The following is a 16,431-nucleotide window of genomic DNA, read 5'->3' on the forward strand; positions in this document are numbered from 1 at the left end:
CCGCTCTGTTTCCTTTCTTACCTTCAGGCCTAGAAGCACAGTGTGATGTGGGATCTTAGTTTTGAATCCTGTATAAAATAACTCCGAGACATAAAAGGCAATTTACTTATGAAATTTATTTTCTTATATATAAATTATGTATTTCTCTGGGCAGACAGCCTTCACCTTATTGCACTAATAGCACATCTGTAATACCAAGCTACAGGACAAGTCTTAACAAGAGGTTTGTATTCTTCAACGTAGCACTTGTCTACCAGGCACTGTAGAGAGGATGAGGAGGAAAAGCCAGGATCCGCTCAGGTGAAGAGTGGGGTGGGGGAGAGGGGCAACTTGTATACCCTTCTGACAGTTGGTTCTCTCCCAGGAAAGGGAACATGCAAAGCTTACATCTGGATTCCAGGAGCAGGGAAGAGTTGGAAGGCTGAGAAGCCCAATGCAACACTGCAGCTCAGCTCCCTTTATTTTTGAGGGAAGCAGGAACTCTTTTCGTTCATTTTGTAACAAATCACTCTGGCCTAGATGATGCCTTGAGGAAAGAGTGGGGAAGGGGTCATCATCAGAATTAGCAGCAATTAAGAACAGGCCATACACTGCCACAGTGTGATGGGTACCATCCTGGCCCCAGGGACCCGAAAGCTATGTATCCAAGGGAGAACCCAGAGCTGGCCCCGGAAGTCTCTCGACTGCTCCTTGTGCTCAGACATCCCTGTGACTGTGTCAATTAGCAAAGCTCTGGTGTTGGGTCTTCCAACCATTGCTCAAAGCTGAAATGAGACTGAGTGTGTAGGCAGAGTGAAGGGAATGCCTGAGTAGGTGGGGAGGGCCGTCAGGGAAGGGAGCGATGGGCAGTGGACTATAACATGATTAGGCCCTCCCTGCAGGTGGAGGCTGGGCTGCCAGGGAGTGGGGCAGGGGAGCTGCCAGCCCTAGGGCTCCCATCACTCTGCCTCTGTACTACACTGAAGAGAAGTCGCTCACAGACTCTAAAGCACATTCTTGTTACAGGAAGAGGGGCTTTGGGGGGAAGCAGTGATTTGGTTTTGGGCAAGAGACATATTAAGCCTTCATGAGGGCAGCCACCACAGCCTTGGCGTTGAGACTGCGTAGGTCACAGTAGGTCTGGCCAGTGCCCACAAAGACGATGGGTTTGCTTGTGATGTAGGTCATAGAAATAGCAGCTCCCACCTGAAGTGGAGAAAGGGGACACACAATCACCTCAAGGCCACTTCTTCCTATCCCTTCTGTAACAGGAAGCTTTGGAGGCAACAATATATCCTTAGAGCATCAGCTCCCGGTGAAGGACACCCCTCCCCATCTCACTGTCCCACACCATCCATATTTACCTTGTCATCAATGGTATCAAATTTGGTAAGGACAATGCCATCAATGAGCCGAGGTGTTTGAGCCATAGAATGGTCAGCCAAGGCTCTGTTGAACTTGACCTTGTAAGGGAGAAAAAAGGTGTAAGTACAAGAAGCACCCAGCAGGCCAAAGCTGAGGCTGTGAGAAGGACAAGGCCCTAGCCCTCACCAGCTGGTCCACAGCCTCATTGCCTACTAAGGCCTCCCCAACAAACAGCACCAGGTCGGGCGTGTTGACAGTAATGAGCTTAGCCAGGGCAGTCATCAGAGGGGCGTTGTCCTGCATGCGGCCAGCTGTGTCCACCAGCACCACATCAAAGCCTTGGTTACGTGCTAGAGAGAAAAAAAGTGGTCAACTCAAAACTTCTAGGCTGTCCTATTCATCCTACCTTTCTCTCAAGAAGTAGTAACCTGGCTATATTAAAAGCCTAGGTGTTTGCTTTCTTGGGCTCCAGATCTGGTCATAAGGTAGTGTGAGCAAAAACCTGTTCTGTGCTTGGCCATCAGAGACATTCAAGGAAATATATGGCAACAGTATAAAGGAAAGCAAATAGAGGCTTCCTTGGGTGGAAGAGATTTGTTTTGCCCACAGTTAGCTATTCCATATGGCAAGTTCACCGCCCTGACTTGCTGCTGAGCAGTAAGTTGGTAGGAGGGGATCCCAGACCCTCTGCGGATCACAAGGGAAGCCCAGGGAAAGGGGCCCACAGCAGCCCCCCACCCTCCTGTGTACCATACCAAAGGCAATCGCTTCCATGGCAATGCCCGCAGCGTCCTTGCCGTAGCCCTTTTCAAACAATTGCACCATAGTGCGGCCACCGTGCTTCTCCGGGGGATGCAGGGCACTCAGGCGCCGGGTATGTGTGCGCAGCTGCTCCACAGCCCCGGCACGAAATGTGTCACAGGCAGCAATGAGGACACTGAAGCCATTCTCTAGCAGCCAGAAGGAAATCTGGGCAAAAGCAGCAAAAAAAAAAAAAAAAAAAAAAAAAAAAAAAAAGCCCTAGAACCAGAGTCACTAAGACCTGGAGTGTGAAGAAAGGATGTCTGAGACGGGTGGGGAGCTATACTGACCTTGGCAAGATTAGTAGACTTCCCCACTCCATTAACACCACAGAAGGTAACAACGTAAGGGCGCTGATGACGCTGGGCATCCATAATATCCCGGAGCATGTCTACGCGACGCTGTGGCTGCAGAATCTGCACCAGGGACTCTTGGAGGGCTTGCTTTACCGTGGACGTCACCGCTAGAAGGGGGTGGTGGGTCTGTGAAACCCAAGGAATGCACTCGCAGGAACCCCCTGCACCCCACGAAGCTGAGATCTGGAGAACCCAAAGGGTCTTGTCCCAGGAATCTGCACCACATGTGACAGCGTTCCAAGCACTGTACGAGTGTTAACTCCTTTAGTTCTCAGAACTCTTCAGGTCTAAGTTATGCAACAGACATTTAGTGGGAAAGGAGTTTGCCCCAAGCCACACACCTAGTATGAATGGAGATCAACACGCTGAACTGGCTGGTGCACACAATGCCTTGAGCGCTTCCCGGTTTAGAGAGATACTTACTGCTGAATGTCCCCATCACCTTCCCTTCCAACTTGTTGGCCACAGATTCACAGAGCTGGACTGCAATGTCTGCTGCCACATTCTTAGCTAGAGAGACAGGGACAGATGTATGAGCACCAAGTCAATAGTAACCAACCCTATGGTACAGAAGAGAACTCGGGGTGGTTCCCCTCTCCACCACCTGTCCCATAACCGTGAGTCCCCCTGTTCTCAAAACTTACCAATGAGATGATCACGCATCTTATCCAGCACGGACTCCATGTCTTCACGACTCAAGCTCTTGGACCCCACAAGGCCCTTCAGCATCCCGAACATGCCACCCAGAGTTCCCTTGGTAGCACTGTAGGCACAGATTATAGGTAAGTATGACGCTAGTGGGCAGGAGTCAAGCCTCATCCGTCCTGGAGCCACCCGTAGCACCCACCCCGATAATCCCCTACCTGGGTTTGGTGGTGTTTTGAGCGGCCACTTCATCATCTGAGCTGCTGCAGTCCAGATCCTGAAGCTGCCCCCCAGGCCCAGTCCCTCGAATCTGGAGGGTAGAGAGAAAGGAACAAGATGGGATCAGGAACACTGAGGGATGAGGGAAAAGAAGCTAGGGATTTACCCTGTCCCCATTCCTCCATCTCTGATTTGGAAAACTCCAGATATGACCCATCCCTTCATTCATAGAAACCAAAGGTACTGCCCTCCTAGTCTCTACCTTCTCCCTAACTTCTTATTAATGGTAACCCACACTGGCCCGTGCCTCTTACCAAGCTGATGTCCTCAGGTGGGGCATCCTCCGGGGCTCCGTTGGTGGTAGGAGTGCTATAATCCAGGATTTCCTTGTTAGCACAGCCACCCAGCGCCCACACCCGGGGTGCTTTTTTGCCCTTCTCCTTTGGAGCATCGGATTTCATGGACTTGCTGTAAAGGGTTACGCACAAAGGGTTACGGTGAAGTAAGAGAGGAATCATCCACCCAAGAGCCAGAGACAAGTTCCCTTGCCTCCAACATAGCTAGGGAACAGTACTTATGATGAAATTTAGAATGCTGACCTGGACTTCTCCAGACCTCTCCCATGCTTCTGAATGAACTCCTCTCGCTTCCTGCGTATTAGCTCCTCTTTGGAAAGTTCTACCCCATTCTCAGGCCCCACTGCGAGACCTGACTTTTCGGCAGGAACTGCTTTGCTGGTAGCCAAAGGACCATCAGAACCTGTTAGGAGAAAACTCACTGGAGAAAAACGACCAAATTCCAACAATGGGAAATAGTCTTCCAAACCCCAATGACTATTATCCAAATTATTAAGAGTAAACTAGGTGCAAACATCTTGGGGATGACAAGGACTGGGGATGACAGTGTGATGGGCACTGAGCAAGGGAGACAAGCAATGACAAGGGGAAAGACAGGGAACAACTTCAGTCCTTACTGCCATGTTAACTTTTCATGCCCCTGTATGTCCAAGGAGCTCAAACTCACTCTCCTTCTTGGCCCCCTTTTTTTTGCTGTTCTTTGCTTTTTCCTTGGGCTTTTCACCCCGTGTCTCAATCATGGACCTCACAGGCTTCTTGGCCTTTTCAGAATCTTCAAATTTCTTCATGGTAGTGGGAGCACGGATCTTACTGCTCTCCTCTGCTTCACTAGAGAGAAGAGAATGATCAAAGTCCTCACACCAAGAGGTCAATTAGAACTGGGCAGCAAATTCAAGAGTGTGTTTCAATACTATTTACTACCCTTGAACCACCCTCAGGAAAGAAGAAAGCTCATCAGGTCACGGAAATCAATTCTGCAGAGGGGTGGCCTCTCACCGAAGAAGACGCAGGAAGTCATTTTGGAAATCAAAAGTGCCATTCAATAGACTTAAAGCACTTCGCTGCTGGATCTCTGTACGGTATTTGTCCCGAAACAGCCGGTGCACATCATCTATCAATTTGTCTACATACGTCAGTGTTAGGATCTTCTGAAAACCAACCTGTTAAGGGAGAGAGACTGAGCCAACAGATCTGCTTACAAGCCAACTCAACGCAGGCCTCCTGAGACTGGCTCAGTGGCCTGGCAGGTTTCCCTGACCTGAGGGACAGCCAAGCTCCCTGACTGAGCTCAGGAACGTCTTCTCAGTTACTTCATCATATACGCTGGGTACAATTAATTAGGGTTCTCAATAATTAGGATTATGCTGAAAGTGTAAATACTGTCCCTCTTAAATACCCGACTTACCACAAACACCAGCTCAAACTGGTTGTCCAGTTTATACTTCAGTGTGAGTGCCTCATGGGTGAAGGAGTTGTTACCTCCCCTTTCCTGGGGAAAAAAAGGGGAGGGTGTATGTCTCAAGTTCCGACTACCCAGAAAACCCAGACTTGGACCCTAGAAGGATTACCTTTGGGAAAAAAATAGACACTCCCCCCAAAGTCAGACATGTTCCCAGGACAAGAGGCTGTTGGGACCTTGCTCTCTAGCATCCCATCAGGCAGAGAAGGAGGTACTAAGTTTGGGGGAAGAGGAAAAGAGGTTAGTGGGAAGGCAAGAAGGGACTTAATGATACAATCAGATTTACTAGCAGCTGTACGCTATTTACAGTTTTTAATTTTTCCATTATCACACCCAGCCTTCGAAACAGAAAATCAAGCTGCTGGGGGGGGGGGGGGTAAATGCAGGGAACTATGGGAATTCTCAAGAAGCGCCGGAATTCAGCTAGAGTCCCAGAAACGGAGGGGAGGGGGGCGTCGCAAAGTTGCGGGATGGTCCGATGGGGGCGGAAGAAAGAAGCGGAGTACTGGCAACGAGTGAGTGGCCAGTCCGGGATAGCCGGAGAGAGGTGGAAGGGAGATGTGAGATCAGTTGAAGGGGCTATGGACCGGGTCAGTGGGCCGAGCCGAGTTCTGATCCCGCGGGGAGCGATACCTGCAGCAGCACAGAACGAATCAACGCATTAACGGGCCCGGTGCATGAGTCGCTCACTCCCTGGAAGCACCAGAGTACAAGCCCGCCCTTGGAGAAAATGGTGAAGAAGTCGAGCATGGCGGCAGCGGGAGAGGAGCCGGGGCCGGCACCGGGAACTCAGGCCGCGATCGCCGCCGCTTCCTGCTGCGCCAAGCGCGGGACACGTCACACCAGCGGCCCCGGAAACCGGCTCAGCCGCACTTCCGCTCAGAGGCGTCGCGTTCTCTCTCCGCCTCCGCCCCAAGGCGCGCAGCACTGTCGTAGACGCCGTACTCGCCAATGGCGGGTGGGGGCGGGCCTGGGCGGGGTTATCGGAGTCGGCAGCCTATAGTGCTTAGGGGCGGGTCCCGAGAGGGCCGCTGGCCAATGGGCGCGCTCGTCTGAACGGCCTTCGGCGTGGGGCGGTGACCGCGGGGTAGGCACCGCGTAGGGAGGAGGTGCGGTCCGTGTCTCAAAGGTTCCGCGCGTAGAGTGGCCATGCTGCGAAGGTCGTTGCAGTTAGCCTTGGGCCGGGACGTCTTGGGCCGGGGTCTAGGCACACACAGAGGAGGCTCCACTCCGGGTAAAGCTGAGGGCAGCGGAGGGTATCGTGGTTCTTGGGTAGCCCCAGTCTCCAGCTTTGTGACCTTCAAAACTCGGGACCCGGGCCACGGTGTAAAGACAGTTGGTCCGCTGGGAGAGGGGTAAGCTTGCTAGCCGGATCTTTTAAAGCCTGAGCAGATATATGGATCCCAAGGATTCCCATCTCAGGTGACAAATGTCTGATCGTTCTAAGCCTCAAATTACCATCAGAATAGCAGAGAGCCAGGCTGACTGACTGGTTGCACAGACAGATGTGCAGCTAGCCTGCAGATGCTGTGCTTAGTATGTGGCTGTTAAGGAGGAAAGAAGGGAAAGAGGACAGAGCATATGTCCTGTGGAGGGGCTGGAGTGTAGCTGGAAAGGTTCGAGACTGGATAGACCCCAACTCGGACAAATGCTCTGCACTGGTGGTGGGAACAGAGATCAGCCTTGAAGGATACTGTTTACTGATTCAAGGACGGTGTGTGTTCCAAGTTCTGGAGAACTGAGCAAAAGTTAGGAGAAGAGAAGTGTTCGTTTGGTGCAAGGAACTTTGTAGCAAAAGCCATGTAAATGGAGCGTTTGTGTAGCAATAGGAAATGTAGTGTGGACAAGGAAGGTAAGCCCAGATCAAGGAGATACTTGAACATTACTGAGCAGAGTTCAGACTTTGTATTGGAGTCTGTGAAAAGATGTGGAGATTTGTGAGTTACAAAGGACAAAAGGATTCATTTATTCAAGGCACTTACACGATGTGCCAGGTTCAGTGCTAGGCTGGAGATTCATTGCTGAAGAAGGCAGGCATGGTACAGTATGAAGCAATCACAAATAAACTCAAAATTGCGAATGTCTTGCATGAGGTAATGTGACAGCGTGACAGGAGATTTTGATAGTGTATGGGGTCAGGAAAGCCTTTCCTGAGAAGATAACTAAACTGAAAAGAAAAGGAAGCAAGGTGTTAACGGCAAAGAAGTGGACAGAATTTCAAAACAGAAGAACCCCTGTGTGGGTTCCCTGTGATGGGAAGAAATAAAGCACCACCAAGGTGCTTAAGGGGCTGGAGTGGGAGAGTAGGGAGAGAATAAGGAAAACAGGAGTCAGACTGTTCAGTGTCTCATAGGCCGTGTTGAAGATTTTGGACTTCTATTCTTGGAGTAATGAAAAGCCACTGGAAGGTTTTAAGCAAGACAGTATGTGATTAAATTAGTGCTTGGGAAATATTCTAGCTATGATGCAGAAGAATTGAGTCGGCAAGAGGGGAATTAGTGGAAACAATTAGGCGGCTTTTCATTAATCTAGGCGAGAGCTTATGGTGGTTTGGTCTAGGGTTGGGTAGCAGAGATGGGAAAAGAGAGGGGACAGATTGGGGAGATATTTAGGAGGCAAAGCCATCAGGACTTGACAATAGATAGGACATGAATGTAGCTTTGCTAGTGGTGATGGATGTCCAGGATAAGATGCCACTCAGAGTATCGTGCTTCAGAGGGCACTGCAGCTTGGGGTGTGTCAGGACCTATGGGTCCAGGAGCCTGAAACATCCAAGAGGAGAGGACAGTGCAGTTGAACACAGGAGCCTGGGGCTCAGAGGAAAGAGCAGTGTGCACAGGCGCTGGACATGCGTAAGTCACCTGGCCTAGGGAGAGAGGACAGAGTGTGCATTTTAAGAAGTTGAATCTCGGGGCACTTGGGTGGCTCAATGGGTTAAAGCCTCTGCCTTGGGCTCAGTTCATGATTCCAGGGTCCTGGGATCGAGCCCCACATCGGGCTCTCTGCTCAGCAGCGAGCCTGCTTCCCCTTCTCTCTCTGCCTGCCTCTCTGTCAAATGAATAAACAAAATCTTGGAAAAAAAAAAAAAAAGAGTTTGAATCTCGCATTGCTGGGCATGATGCATGAGAAGGCAGAGAGCCAAATGCATACAGACCATATAGTTAACCTACAGATACTGCTGGGTGTGAGTTGACCTTACGAGAAGGCATGACCATGGGGACAGCCAACTCAGAGACCTCTTAGCCACCTTTTCCTGCGCCGAGCCTTCAACCCCTTACCACCAGGAAAGAGCATGAGTGGCCTTCTCACCATAACTGCGTCCCACAGATTGGAATGGAAAGATGTCCGAGATTAAGAAGAAGATCCAGTCAGTCCTTCCCGGAGAAGCCTGGACTCAACTTCACGACACCAGCTACCTGCCCCCCGAACACTCGGATGTGGTGATTGTGGGGGGTGGTGTGATGGGCCTGTCTGTGGCCTATTGGCTGAAGAGGTTGGAGAGGCCACGGGGTGCTATTCGGGTGCTGGTGGTGGAACGGGACCACACGGTGAGATCTGGGGGAGGGCGGCGGCATGAGTGGGGCATGGACTCATGTTTTATTAAAGGGCCAGGGGGGCGGAGGGGAGGAACGACTGCAGTCTTCGGAGGTCCAAAGTCCCAAGGGACTGTACTTTGGTTCTTGTTGAGAAATCGTCCCAGTGATTCCTCCCTCAAATTAGACACTTTGGCAGTAAGGTTTTTGCTTTTAAAAGCAAATTTATGTGGCTGGAACTAGAGGGTATTATGCTGAGTGAAATAATCAGAGAAAGACAATTATCATATGATCTCTCTGATAGGAGGAATTTGAGAGGCAGGGTGGAGGGTTTTTGGGGAGTAGAGAAGGAAAAAATGGAACAAGTTGAAATCAAGAAGGAGACATACCATAAGAGAATCTTAATCTCACAAAACAAACTGAAGGTTTCCTAGGGGGAGGTTGGGTTATGGACACTGGGGAGGTATGTGCTATGGTGAGTGCTGTGAATTATGTAAGCCTGATGATTCACAGACCTGTAACCCTGGGGCAAATAATACATTATATGTTAGTAAAAATTATAAAAATAAAAATAAAATTCAGGTTTCATTTTTTTAAAAAAAGAAAAAGCAAATTTTACAATGGGGGATCCTCTGGGTGCCCAGAGGTCTGACTAAGGGAGACTGTATTCCAGCTGTAACGAATACAAACAGCCATCTTATCACCCCCTTCTAGGTTCTATTACTTGTTTTGTTTTGTGTTTTTTTTTTTTTTTAAGATTTTATTTATTTATTTATTTATTTGACAGAGAGAGACAGCTCGCAAGTAGGCAGAGAGGCAGGCAGAAGGAGGGGGAAGCAGGCTCCCCGCCGAGCAGAGAGCCTGAGGCGGGGCTCGTTCCCAGGACCCTGAGATCATAACCTGAGCCGAAGGCAGAAGCTTAACCCACTGAGCCACCCAGACACCCCAAGGTTCTATTACTTCTGAGGCTTTGCACAGTTGTTCTATTTTATTTTCTAAGATTTTATTCATTTATTAGAGGGAGACAGCATGGGGGGGAGGGGCAGTAGGAGAGGGAGAAGAGAGAAACAGACTCCCCACAGAGCAGAGAGACCAATGTGGGGTCGATCCCAAGACCCTGGGTCATGACCTGAGCTGAAGGCAGTTGCCTAACCAACTGAGCCACCCAGGCACCCCTCGTTGTTCCTATTTTAGCCACAGCTAGTTAACCACAAATCTTGCTAGTTCAGTCATATCCTTCTATTTTCCAGTAGGCAGATGAAATGCTAATCTTCTGCCCTTGGACTTCCAGGCCATTCCCATTTTGTGCCACAATGCCCAGCCCTTTTACTTGACCAACTCTATCTGCTCTGCACATCTGCTAAGAAGGACTATATTTGTTTATTTATTTATTTTTACTTTTAATTTTTTATTAACATATGATGTATTATTAGCCCCAGGGGTACAGGTCTGTGAATCACCAGGTTTATATACTTCGCAGCACTCACCAGAGCACATACCCTCCCCAATGTCCATAATCCAGCCACCCTCTCCCTACCCCCAGGCAAGTCTCAGTTTGTTTTGTGAGATTAAGATTCTCTTATGATTTGTCTCCCTCCTGATCCCATCTTGTTTCATTTTTTCCTGCTAAGACGGACTTTAATAACTATTGTCCTCTTTGGGTGCTGGTTGCCTTGCATATGGGTGTATCTACCTCAGCTTCTCTTAGATTATAAGCTTACAATAGAATCTTTATTGGGCACCTGGGGGGCTCAGTCGGTTAAGCATCTGCCTTTGGCTCAGGTCATTATCTTGGGGTCCTGGGATCAAGCCTCAAGTCGGGCTCCCTGCTCAGCAGGGAGTCTGCTGCTCCCTCTTGCTCTCCTCTCTCCAATAAATAAATAAAATAATTTTTTTAAAAAACATTATAAACTTGCCAGTAAGACTTCCCTCAACTTGTAGGTGCTTCTGTTGCAGGATTCTGCCCACATGTGACAGGATACTGGCCTCCCTCAGCGACTTTGCTCTTTCCACAGTATTCCCAGGCCTCCACTGTGCTGTCTGTGGGCGGGATTCGGCAGCAGTTCTCGGTGCCTGAGAACATCCAGCTCTCCCTCTTTTCAATTGATTTTCTGCGGAATGTCAATGTACGTGCAAAGACATCTGGAGGTTGGGGTGGTGACCAGTCCTTTAGCCCAGAGAGAGGAGCCGCCCAGCTGGCCAGGGGAATCAGGGAGCAGAAGCAGTTCGGGCAAGTAGGAGTTGGAATCTCTAGTTCTGTCCCCAGTGGCGGTACCCAGAGGAGAAGGGCTTCTCTAAGTCTCGGAAGCTGTTGGTGAGGAAGCCAGGAGAGTCCTCCCTCCTATCTTTAAATCAGCTCCTCCTAAAGGGTTTTTTTCTTCTTTGCATATAGGAGTACCTAGCTGTGGTTGACGACCCTCCCCTGGACATCCAGTTCAACCCCTCGGGTTATCTCTTACTGGCTTCAGAAAAGGGGGCGGCAGTCCTGGAGAGCAACGTGCGGGTGCAGAGGTGGGTGCCTGGCCCGACCACCGGCTGCTCCTCAGCTGTGTACCCAGCACAGCTCCGACACTGAGTCAGGATACCGGGCAGGCAGGTTGTCAAGACAGGTCCCGACCATGCGGAAGCTCAGTCTGTCGGGTGACACACACGACACCTCTGGTACCCTGGGCTGTCACACAGATGTGGATGGCACGCTGCTGTGGTGGTTCCTAAATTTGCCACATCCTAAGAACCACCTGGAACATCCCACATCTGATAAGCCAGAACCTCTAGGAAAGGGGCCAGGAACCTGCATACTTTTCCCAGAAGGGCCAGACCATCAATGTGTTAGGCTTTTGGGGTCCTATGGTCTCTGTGGCTGTCCCGCAACTCTGCAGTTGAAACAAAAGCAGCCATAGGCAAAACATGGACAAAAATTGGATCAAACAAGTGTGGCTCACATACAAAAATGCAGGCGGCCAGCCGGTTTGGGCGGCCCCTCGCCTGAGTGAGTCTCCTGGTCGGTCAAGAATGTGTATGTTTAACAAGTAGACTTGCGAGTCTACCAAGGGACAGGCGGTAATATCCCAGATGCAGCATTTACTCATGTAGCCACCCCAAACATCCCCATTTTACATGTGGGTAAACTGAGGCAAACAGTGCCAGTCAGTGGTGACACTGGGATTCGAACTAGGCAGCCTGGCTTGTGAGTGTGTTCTTTTAGGATCTGTGTTGCTCTCTTTGGGGGACAGTGTCCCATAGGAGATTGTTGTGCAGGTGGATCAGACTGTACTGGAAAGTGGACAGGAAGGCCATTCCGGGCAGAAGGGGAGAGAGCCAAGGGACCTGCTCTGTTGTGTTAGGGGATGGCAGGGGAGTTAGTGTGGCCAAGAGATAGCAGGGTGTAGGAAGGGAAAGCGGTATCAGGTGCGGAAGAGCCATGACTGGGAGGCTTGGTCTTGACACACTCAGCAAGGAGGAAAACTTGGGTGGTTTGGGGCAAAGAAGTGACCCAAATGAGGCAGGATCCCTACTTGTGGAGTTGGGGTCCCTGCTTCTCCTGCTCTGCACACCACCCCTCTCACACACATGCACACAGCCGCGCATTTCTCTCAGGCAGGAAGGAGCCAAGGTCTGCCTGATGTCTCCTGAGCAGCTGCGGAACAAATTTCCCTGGATAAACCCAGAGGGCGTGGCGTTGGCATCCTATGGTGAGGCTTGCTTGCAGTGCAGAGGGGCTCGGGTCAGGGGAGCCTCAGGTCGGGAGTCTCAGCTACGTCGAGAAGCAGTGCTTCCCCCTGGCCAGCAGTCTCCCTGCCAGGCCATGCTAGCTCTCTGTCCTTCCACAGGATTTGCCTCTGGTGCCCTTGGGCAACATGACTTTCCCTGGCTTAGCCCTAAAGAGGAGTCAGGGGCGTGGGCAATCCAGTAGGAGAGAAGGGTCCGAATCCTATCTCCTGAGTCCTCTTGCTCATCACAGGGATGGAGCATGAAGGTTGGTTTGACCCCTGGTCTCTGCTCCAGGGGCTTCGGCGAAAGGTCCAGTCCATGGGGGTCCTCTTCTGCCAGGGAGAGGTGACACGTGAGTCTGAGATCCCATGCATCTTACCTCGGTCAGCCAGGGCGCAGGCGTGGACAGGGACTTACCTTCACTCACAGGCTAAAGAAGAGTTGGGGGGAAAGGGGAGGTTCTTCCTGAGGGCTGGTCCTGGCTATCCTGACTCCAGGTCCTAACTCAGTTTCTCTGCTTGACTTACAATGTGCTTGGAGGTCTCAGCACGCTCCTGTCCTGTGTGCGGCCAAGTTCATCCCAGTTATCCCATCTCTGTGGGAAAAAGCCCCAGCCTTCCAGCTTGCTTTCCTCCTGAAGCCCGGGGAATCCCAATCTCGTCTTCTTCAGGCTTCAGGAGTTCTTTTTTTTCTTTTTCCTGCAGGTTTTGTCTCTTCATCTAACCACGCAGAGACCCCAAGTGGGGAAGAGGTGACTTTGAAAAGGGTCCATGAAGTTCACGTAAGTTCCCAGCCTGTGCATCTCCCTTACCAAAGTGGGGGGGTGAGAAAGGTAACAACTGTGGTCTGGATCATCTTCTGCCCACTTCTGCTCTGGATAAACTAAGGCCCATGGTGCCCAGTGTGTGGGCCAGGCCCTCCCTCCCCTCCCACTCTGCTGCCTGCAGGTGAAGATAGACCACAGCCTGGAGTACCAGCCCGTGGAGTGTGCCATCGTGATCAACGCGGCAGGCGCTTGGTCCGGCCAGATCGCAGAACTGGCTGGTGTTGGGAAGGGGCCACCTGGCACCCTGCAGGGCACCAAGCTACCTGTGGAGCCGCGGAAAAGGTGACGCCCCTTGGGGCAGCTGAGGAGGTTGGTGAGAGAGGGACAGAATCAGTGTTTAAGAGTTTGTTAAATGCAGGGGCGCCTGGGTGGCTCAGTGGGTTAAAGCCTCTGCCTTCGGCTCGGGTCATGATCCCAGAGTCCTGGGATCGAGCCCCACATCGGGCTCTCTGCTCAGCAGAGAGTCTGCTTCCTCCTCTCCCTCTGCCTGCTTCTCTACCTACTTGTGATCTCTGCCTGTCAAATAAATAAATAAATAAATCTTTAAAAAAAAAAAAAAAAAAAAAGAGTTTGTTAAATGCAGTAGGAAGGAGGGGGGCTACTCTTCCCACCATCTCCTAATCCAGCGGTCATGGCAGGTATGTGTACTTGTGGAACTGTCCCCAGGGGCCGGGCCTGGAGACCCCGTTTGTCATAGATGCCAGCGGAGCCTATTTCCGCCGAGAAGGATTAGGCAACAACTATCTGGGCGGCTGTAGCCCCACTGAGGTAAGCTAAGCAGGGTTGGGGTGCTGGATGGGAGATGTAGGCCGACTGCCGTTAAAGAGTCAGGCTTTGGGACACCTGGGTGGCTCAGTCAGTTAAGCCTCTGCCTTCAGCTCCCGTCATGATCCCAGGGTCGTGAGGTCGAGCCCCACACTGGGCTAGAGAGCCTGCTTCTCACTCTCCCCATGCTTGTTCTTTCTGTCTCTCAAATAAATAATAAATAAAATCTTTTTAAAAAAAGAAGGGGCGCCTGGGTGGCTCCGTCATTAAGTGTCTGCCTTTGGCTCAGGTCATGATCCCAGGGTTCTGGGATCGAGCCGAGCCCCACATCAGGCTCCCTGCTCAGTGGGAAGCCTGCTTCTCCCTCTCCCACTCCCCCTGCTTGTATTCCCTCTCTCTCTGTCTCTCTGTCAGATGAATAAATAAAATCTTTTAAAAAGAGAGAGAGAGAGAAAAGAAAAGGGAGTGTGAATGAGTCAGTCAGGCTCTTTGGAGGGCCCAGCGGTGTTAATGCTCCAGCCCCTCTGGTTTTGAACTGGGATCTTTTCTCCCTGTTCCCTACCTACTGAGTGGATTGAGTAAAGGGAGGTCGGTGAGGTCTGGGCCCGCCCTTGTGTCCCAGGCTGTATAAGCCATGTCCCCACCTCTCGCCGCAGGAGGAGGAACCGGACCCAGAGAACCTGGAAGTGGACCACGAATTCTTCCAGGACAAGGTGTGGCCCCCTTTGGCCCAGAGGGTCCCGGCCTTTGAGTCTCTGAAGGTAACTAGGAGAGAGATGAGCCTGGAGCACCAAAGTCCCCTTAGAAAGCCTGTCCACTGCCACATGCCCTCCCCCTCACAACTGCTAAGGACTGGTGGTCTGGGGTTTTGCCCTGAGCAGGAGTGAGGGTGGTGTGTGTTGGCACCTTCCTGGGACCCCCTGTGTCCTGTCCGCCCGCAGGTTCGGAGTGCCTGGGCTGGCTATTACGACTACAACACCTTTGACCAGAATGGCGTGGTGGGTCCCCACCCTCTCGTTGTCAACATGTACTTTGCCACGGGCTTCAGTGGCCATGGGCTCCAGCAGGCCCCTGCTGTGGGGCGAGCTGTGGCAGAGATGGTGCTGCACGGCAACTTCCAGACGATCAACCTGAGCTCCTTCCTCTTCAACCGCTTTCACTTGGGAGAGAAGGTCCACGAGCACAACATCATCTGAGCCCATAAGCTCCGCCGGCCCAGCTGCCCCGTGCGTCACCCTTGGCTCATGTTCACATCTGCCTCGCTGTGACTTCCTCCCCAGTCCCAAGCCAGACTCTCCTCCACCCTCCTCTCCCCACACCCTGCTCATCCTGTCCCACGGGGTTGGGCAGGCAGGCAGGCACACTGGAGGCTCTGGGAGGCATGTGCCTGAGGCCCAGGCCAACAGAAAATGATGGGATGAGACCCAGGACTGATCTCTGGCCCGGGCCAAGGCCACCCAACGAGGTAGTGCAGCTGGACAGAGCACCTGCGCGTGGGCCCCTGCACTGGCTTCTTCCTGGTAGTGACCGGGAAAAATGGCCTCTGCCTCTCTGGGCAGGCACCAGCCCAGGCAGGGAGCAGGGCAGCCTGGCCCAGGCTTAGTGATTGTTTACCCTATTCATCAATCAATAAATGCAATTCCTCTTTCCACCTGGGCTTCTGTCCCTTCTTTCCCCGCCCAGCACTTGCTTGCCTTTGATACCAGACTGGGAGAAGCCCTGCCTTCTCCCAGGAACATTCTTAAGTCCTGTGTGTAGGCACCTTGTTTGCAAAGGAATGTATCCTCTTGCTGCGTCCCTGCAGGGTTCGGTTGTAGCGGGAAGGGAAGGCTTCTCGAGTTCACTGTGTATTCAGCTCCAGCTCTGGGCCTGACCCAGGGCTGCACGTTAGGGACATGCCAGCAGGCACATACCTGTAGGTCCTCACTGGAGTGTTCTTCCCTCTGCCCTGCCCCTCAGCCCATATCCGATGCAGTGTCATCCCCGCAGTGCCGGGAATAAGCCCAGGTGGCAAAACCCCATCTCACCTGGTGTTTCTCCATGAAGCTTCCCAGGGAAGTTGACCTCTGAGCTGAACCTATAAGATGAGCAGTTTAACAAAGTGAATGCACAAAGGGGAAGCCCAGAGAGTGATAGCGAGGACAGGGCTGATTCCAGGCTTCAGGAGAACCATAGATAAATGCCCAGGACCAAGGGTTAGTAAAATTCAAGGGGCAAGAAGTGATTTGTCCAGGCAAGATCATGGAGGGAGGGAAGGTGGGTAGAGTAAGAAGCGGGGCAGGGCCGGGAGCCAAAGAGCCATGCTGTGGAGCTTGGGGTGGATTCTGTGGGCTTTCAATAGAGAAGTGATGTGCTCCAATGTTCCTTTTAGAAAAGTCACCCGGACTGCCTTGTGTAGAATAGGCTATGATGTCAA

At 51.6% G+C, this 16,431-nt stretch overlaps 2 protein-coding genes across 6 annotated transcripts; one reads left to right on the forward strand and one right to left on the reverse strand.

The window, feature by feature from the left end:
- Window positions 1-97: 97 nt before the first annotated feature.
- On the reverse strand, window positions 98-6,103 carry SRPRA (SRP receptor subunit alpha). The gene is made up of 14 exons (XM_032360543.1): window positions 5,814-6,103; window positions 5,127-5,210; window positions 4,718-4,881; window positions 4,389-4,549; window positions 3,965-4,124; window positions 3,680-3,833; window positions 3,365-3,456; window positions 3,146-3,264; window positions 2,925-3,011; window positions 2,436-2,608; window positions 2,100-2,313; window positions 1,531-1,694; window positions 1,344-1,442; window positions 98-1,185 (listed from the first exon to the last, which is right to left on the reverse strand). Exons 1-14 carry the CDS (start codon window positions 5,928-5,930, stop codon window positions 1,057-1,059), a joined length of 1,917 nt encoding a protein of 638 aa, XP_032216434.1. The 5' UTR covers window positions 5,931-6,103; the 3' UTR covers window positions 98-1,056.
- A 112-nt stretch (window positions 6,104-6,215) lies between these two features.
- Window positions 6,216-15,656, forward strand: FOXRED1 (FAD dependent oxidoreductase domain containing 1). 5 transcript variants are annotated; one of them, XM_032360548.1, is made up of 11 exons: window positions 6,216-6,309; window positions 8,508-8,728; window positions 10,729-10,839; window positions 11,106-11,224; window positions 12,311-12,405; window positions 12,675-12,776; window positions 13,129-13,205; window positions 13,372-13,532; window positions 13,889-14,018; window positions 14,672-14,776; window positions 14,957-15,656. In XM_032360548.1, the coding sequence occupies exons 2-11, from the start codon at window positions 8,522-8,524 to the stop codon at window positions 15,209-15,211; spliced, it is 1,362 nt and encodes a 453-aa protein (XP_032216439.1). In that variant the 5' UTR covers window positions 6,216-6,309; window positions 8,508-8,521; the 3' UTR covers window positions 15,212-15,656. The 5 variants fall into 5 exon arrangements, with proteins under 5 accessions (XP_032216439.1, XP_032216438.1, XP_032216440.1 ...); XM_032360547.1 differs by having other exon boundaries at window positions 6,230-6,309; window positions 8,465-8,728; XM_032360549.1 differs by having other exon boundaries at window positions 6,235-6,414; window positions 8,508-8,620.
- The last annotated feature ends 775 nt before the right edge of the window (window positions 15,657-16,431 follow it).

Source organism: Mustela erminea, chromosome 9 (assembly GCF_009829155.1).
Source record: "Mustela erminea isolate mMusErm1 chromosome 9, mMusErm1.Pri, whole genome shotgun sequence".
Taxonomy (NCBI): domain Eukaryota; kingdom Metazoa; phylum Chordata; class Mammalia; order Carnivora; family Mustelidae; genus Mustela; species Mustela erminea.

Excerpts from the sequence above, each read along its gene's own strand:
- SRPRA (XM_032360543.1), bottom strand. The coding sequence starts at position 5,930 with ATGCTCGACTTCTTCACCATTTTCTCCAAGGGCGGGCTTGTACTCTGG. Across the intron at positions 3,012-3,145 it reads GATGCGTGATCATCTCATTG|CTAAGAATGTGGCAGCAGAC; the intron begins GTAAGTTTTGAG and ends CTGTCTCTCTAG. Across the intron at positions 1,186-1,343 it reads TTGATACCATTGATGACAAG|GTGGGAGCTGCTATTTCTAT; the intron begins GTAAATATGGAT and ends TCTCCACTTCAG.
- FOXRED1 (XM_032360544.1), top strand. The coding sequence starts at position 6,330 with ATGCTGCGAAGGTCGTTGCAGTTAGCCTTGGGCCGGGACGTCTTGGGC. Across the intron at positions 13,206-13,371 it reads AAAGGGTCCATGAAGTTCAC|GTGAAGATAGACCACAGCCT; the intron begins GTAAGTTCCCAG and ends TGCTGCCTGCAG. Across the intron at positions 14,019-14,671 it reads GCGGCTGTAGCCCCACTGAG|GAGGAGGAACCGGACCCAGA; the intron begins GTAAGCTAAGCA and ends CTCTCGCCGCAG.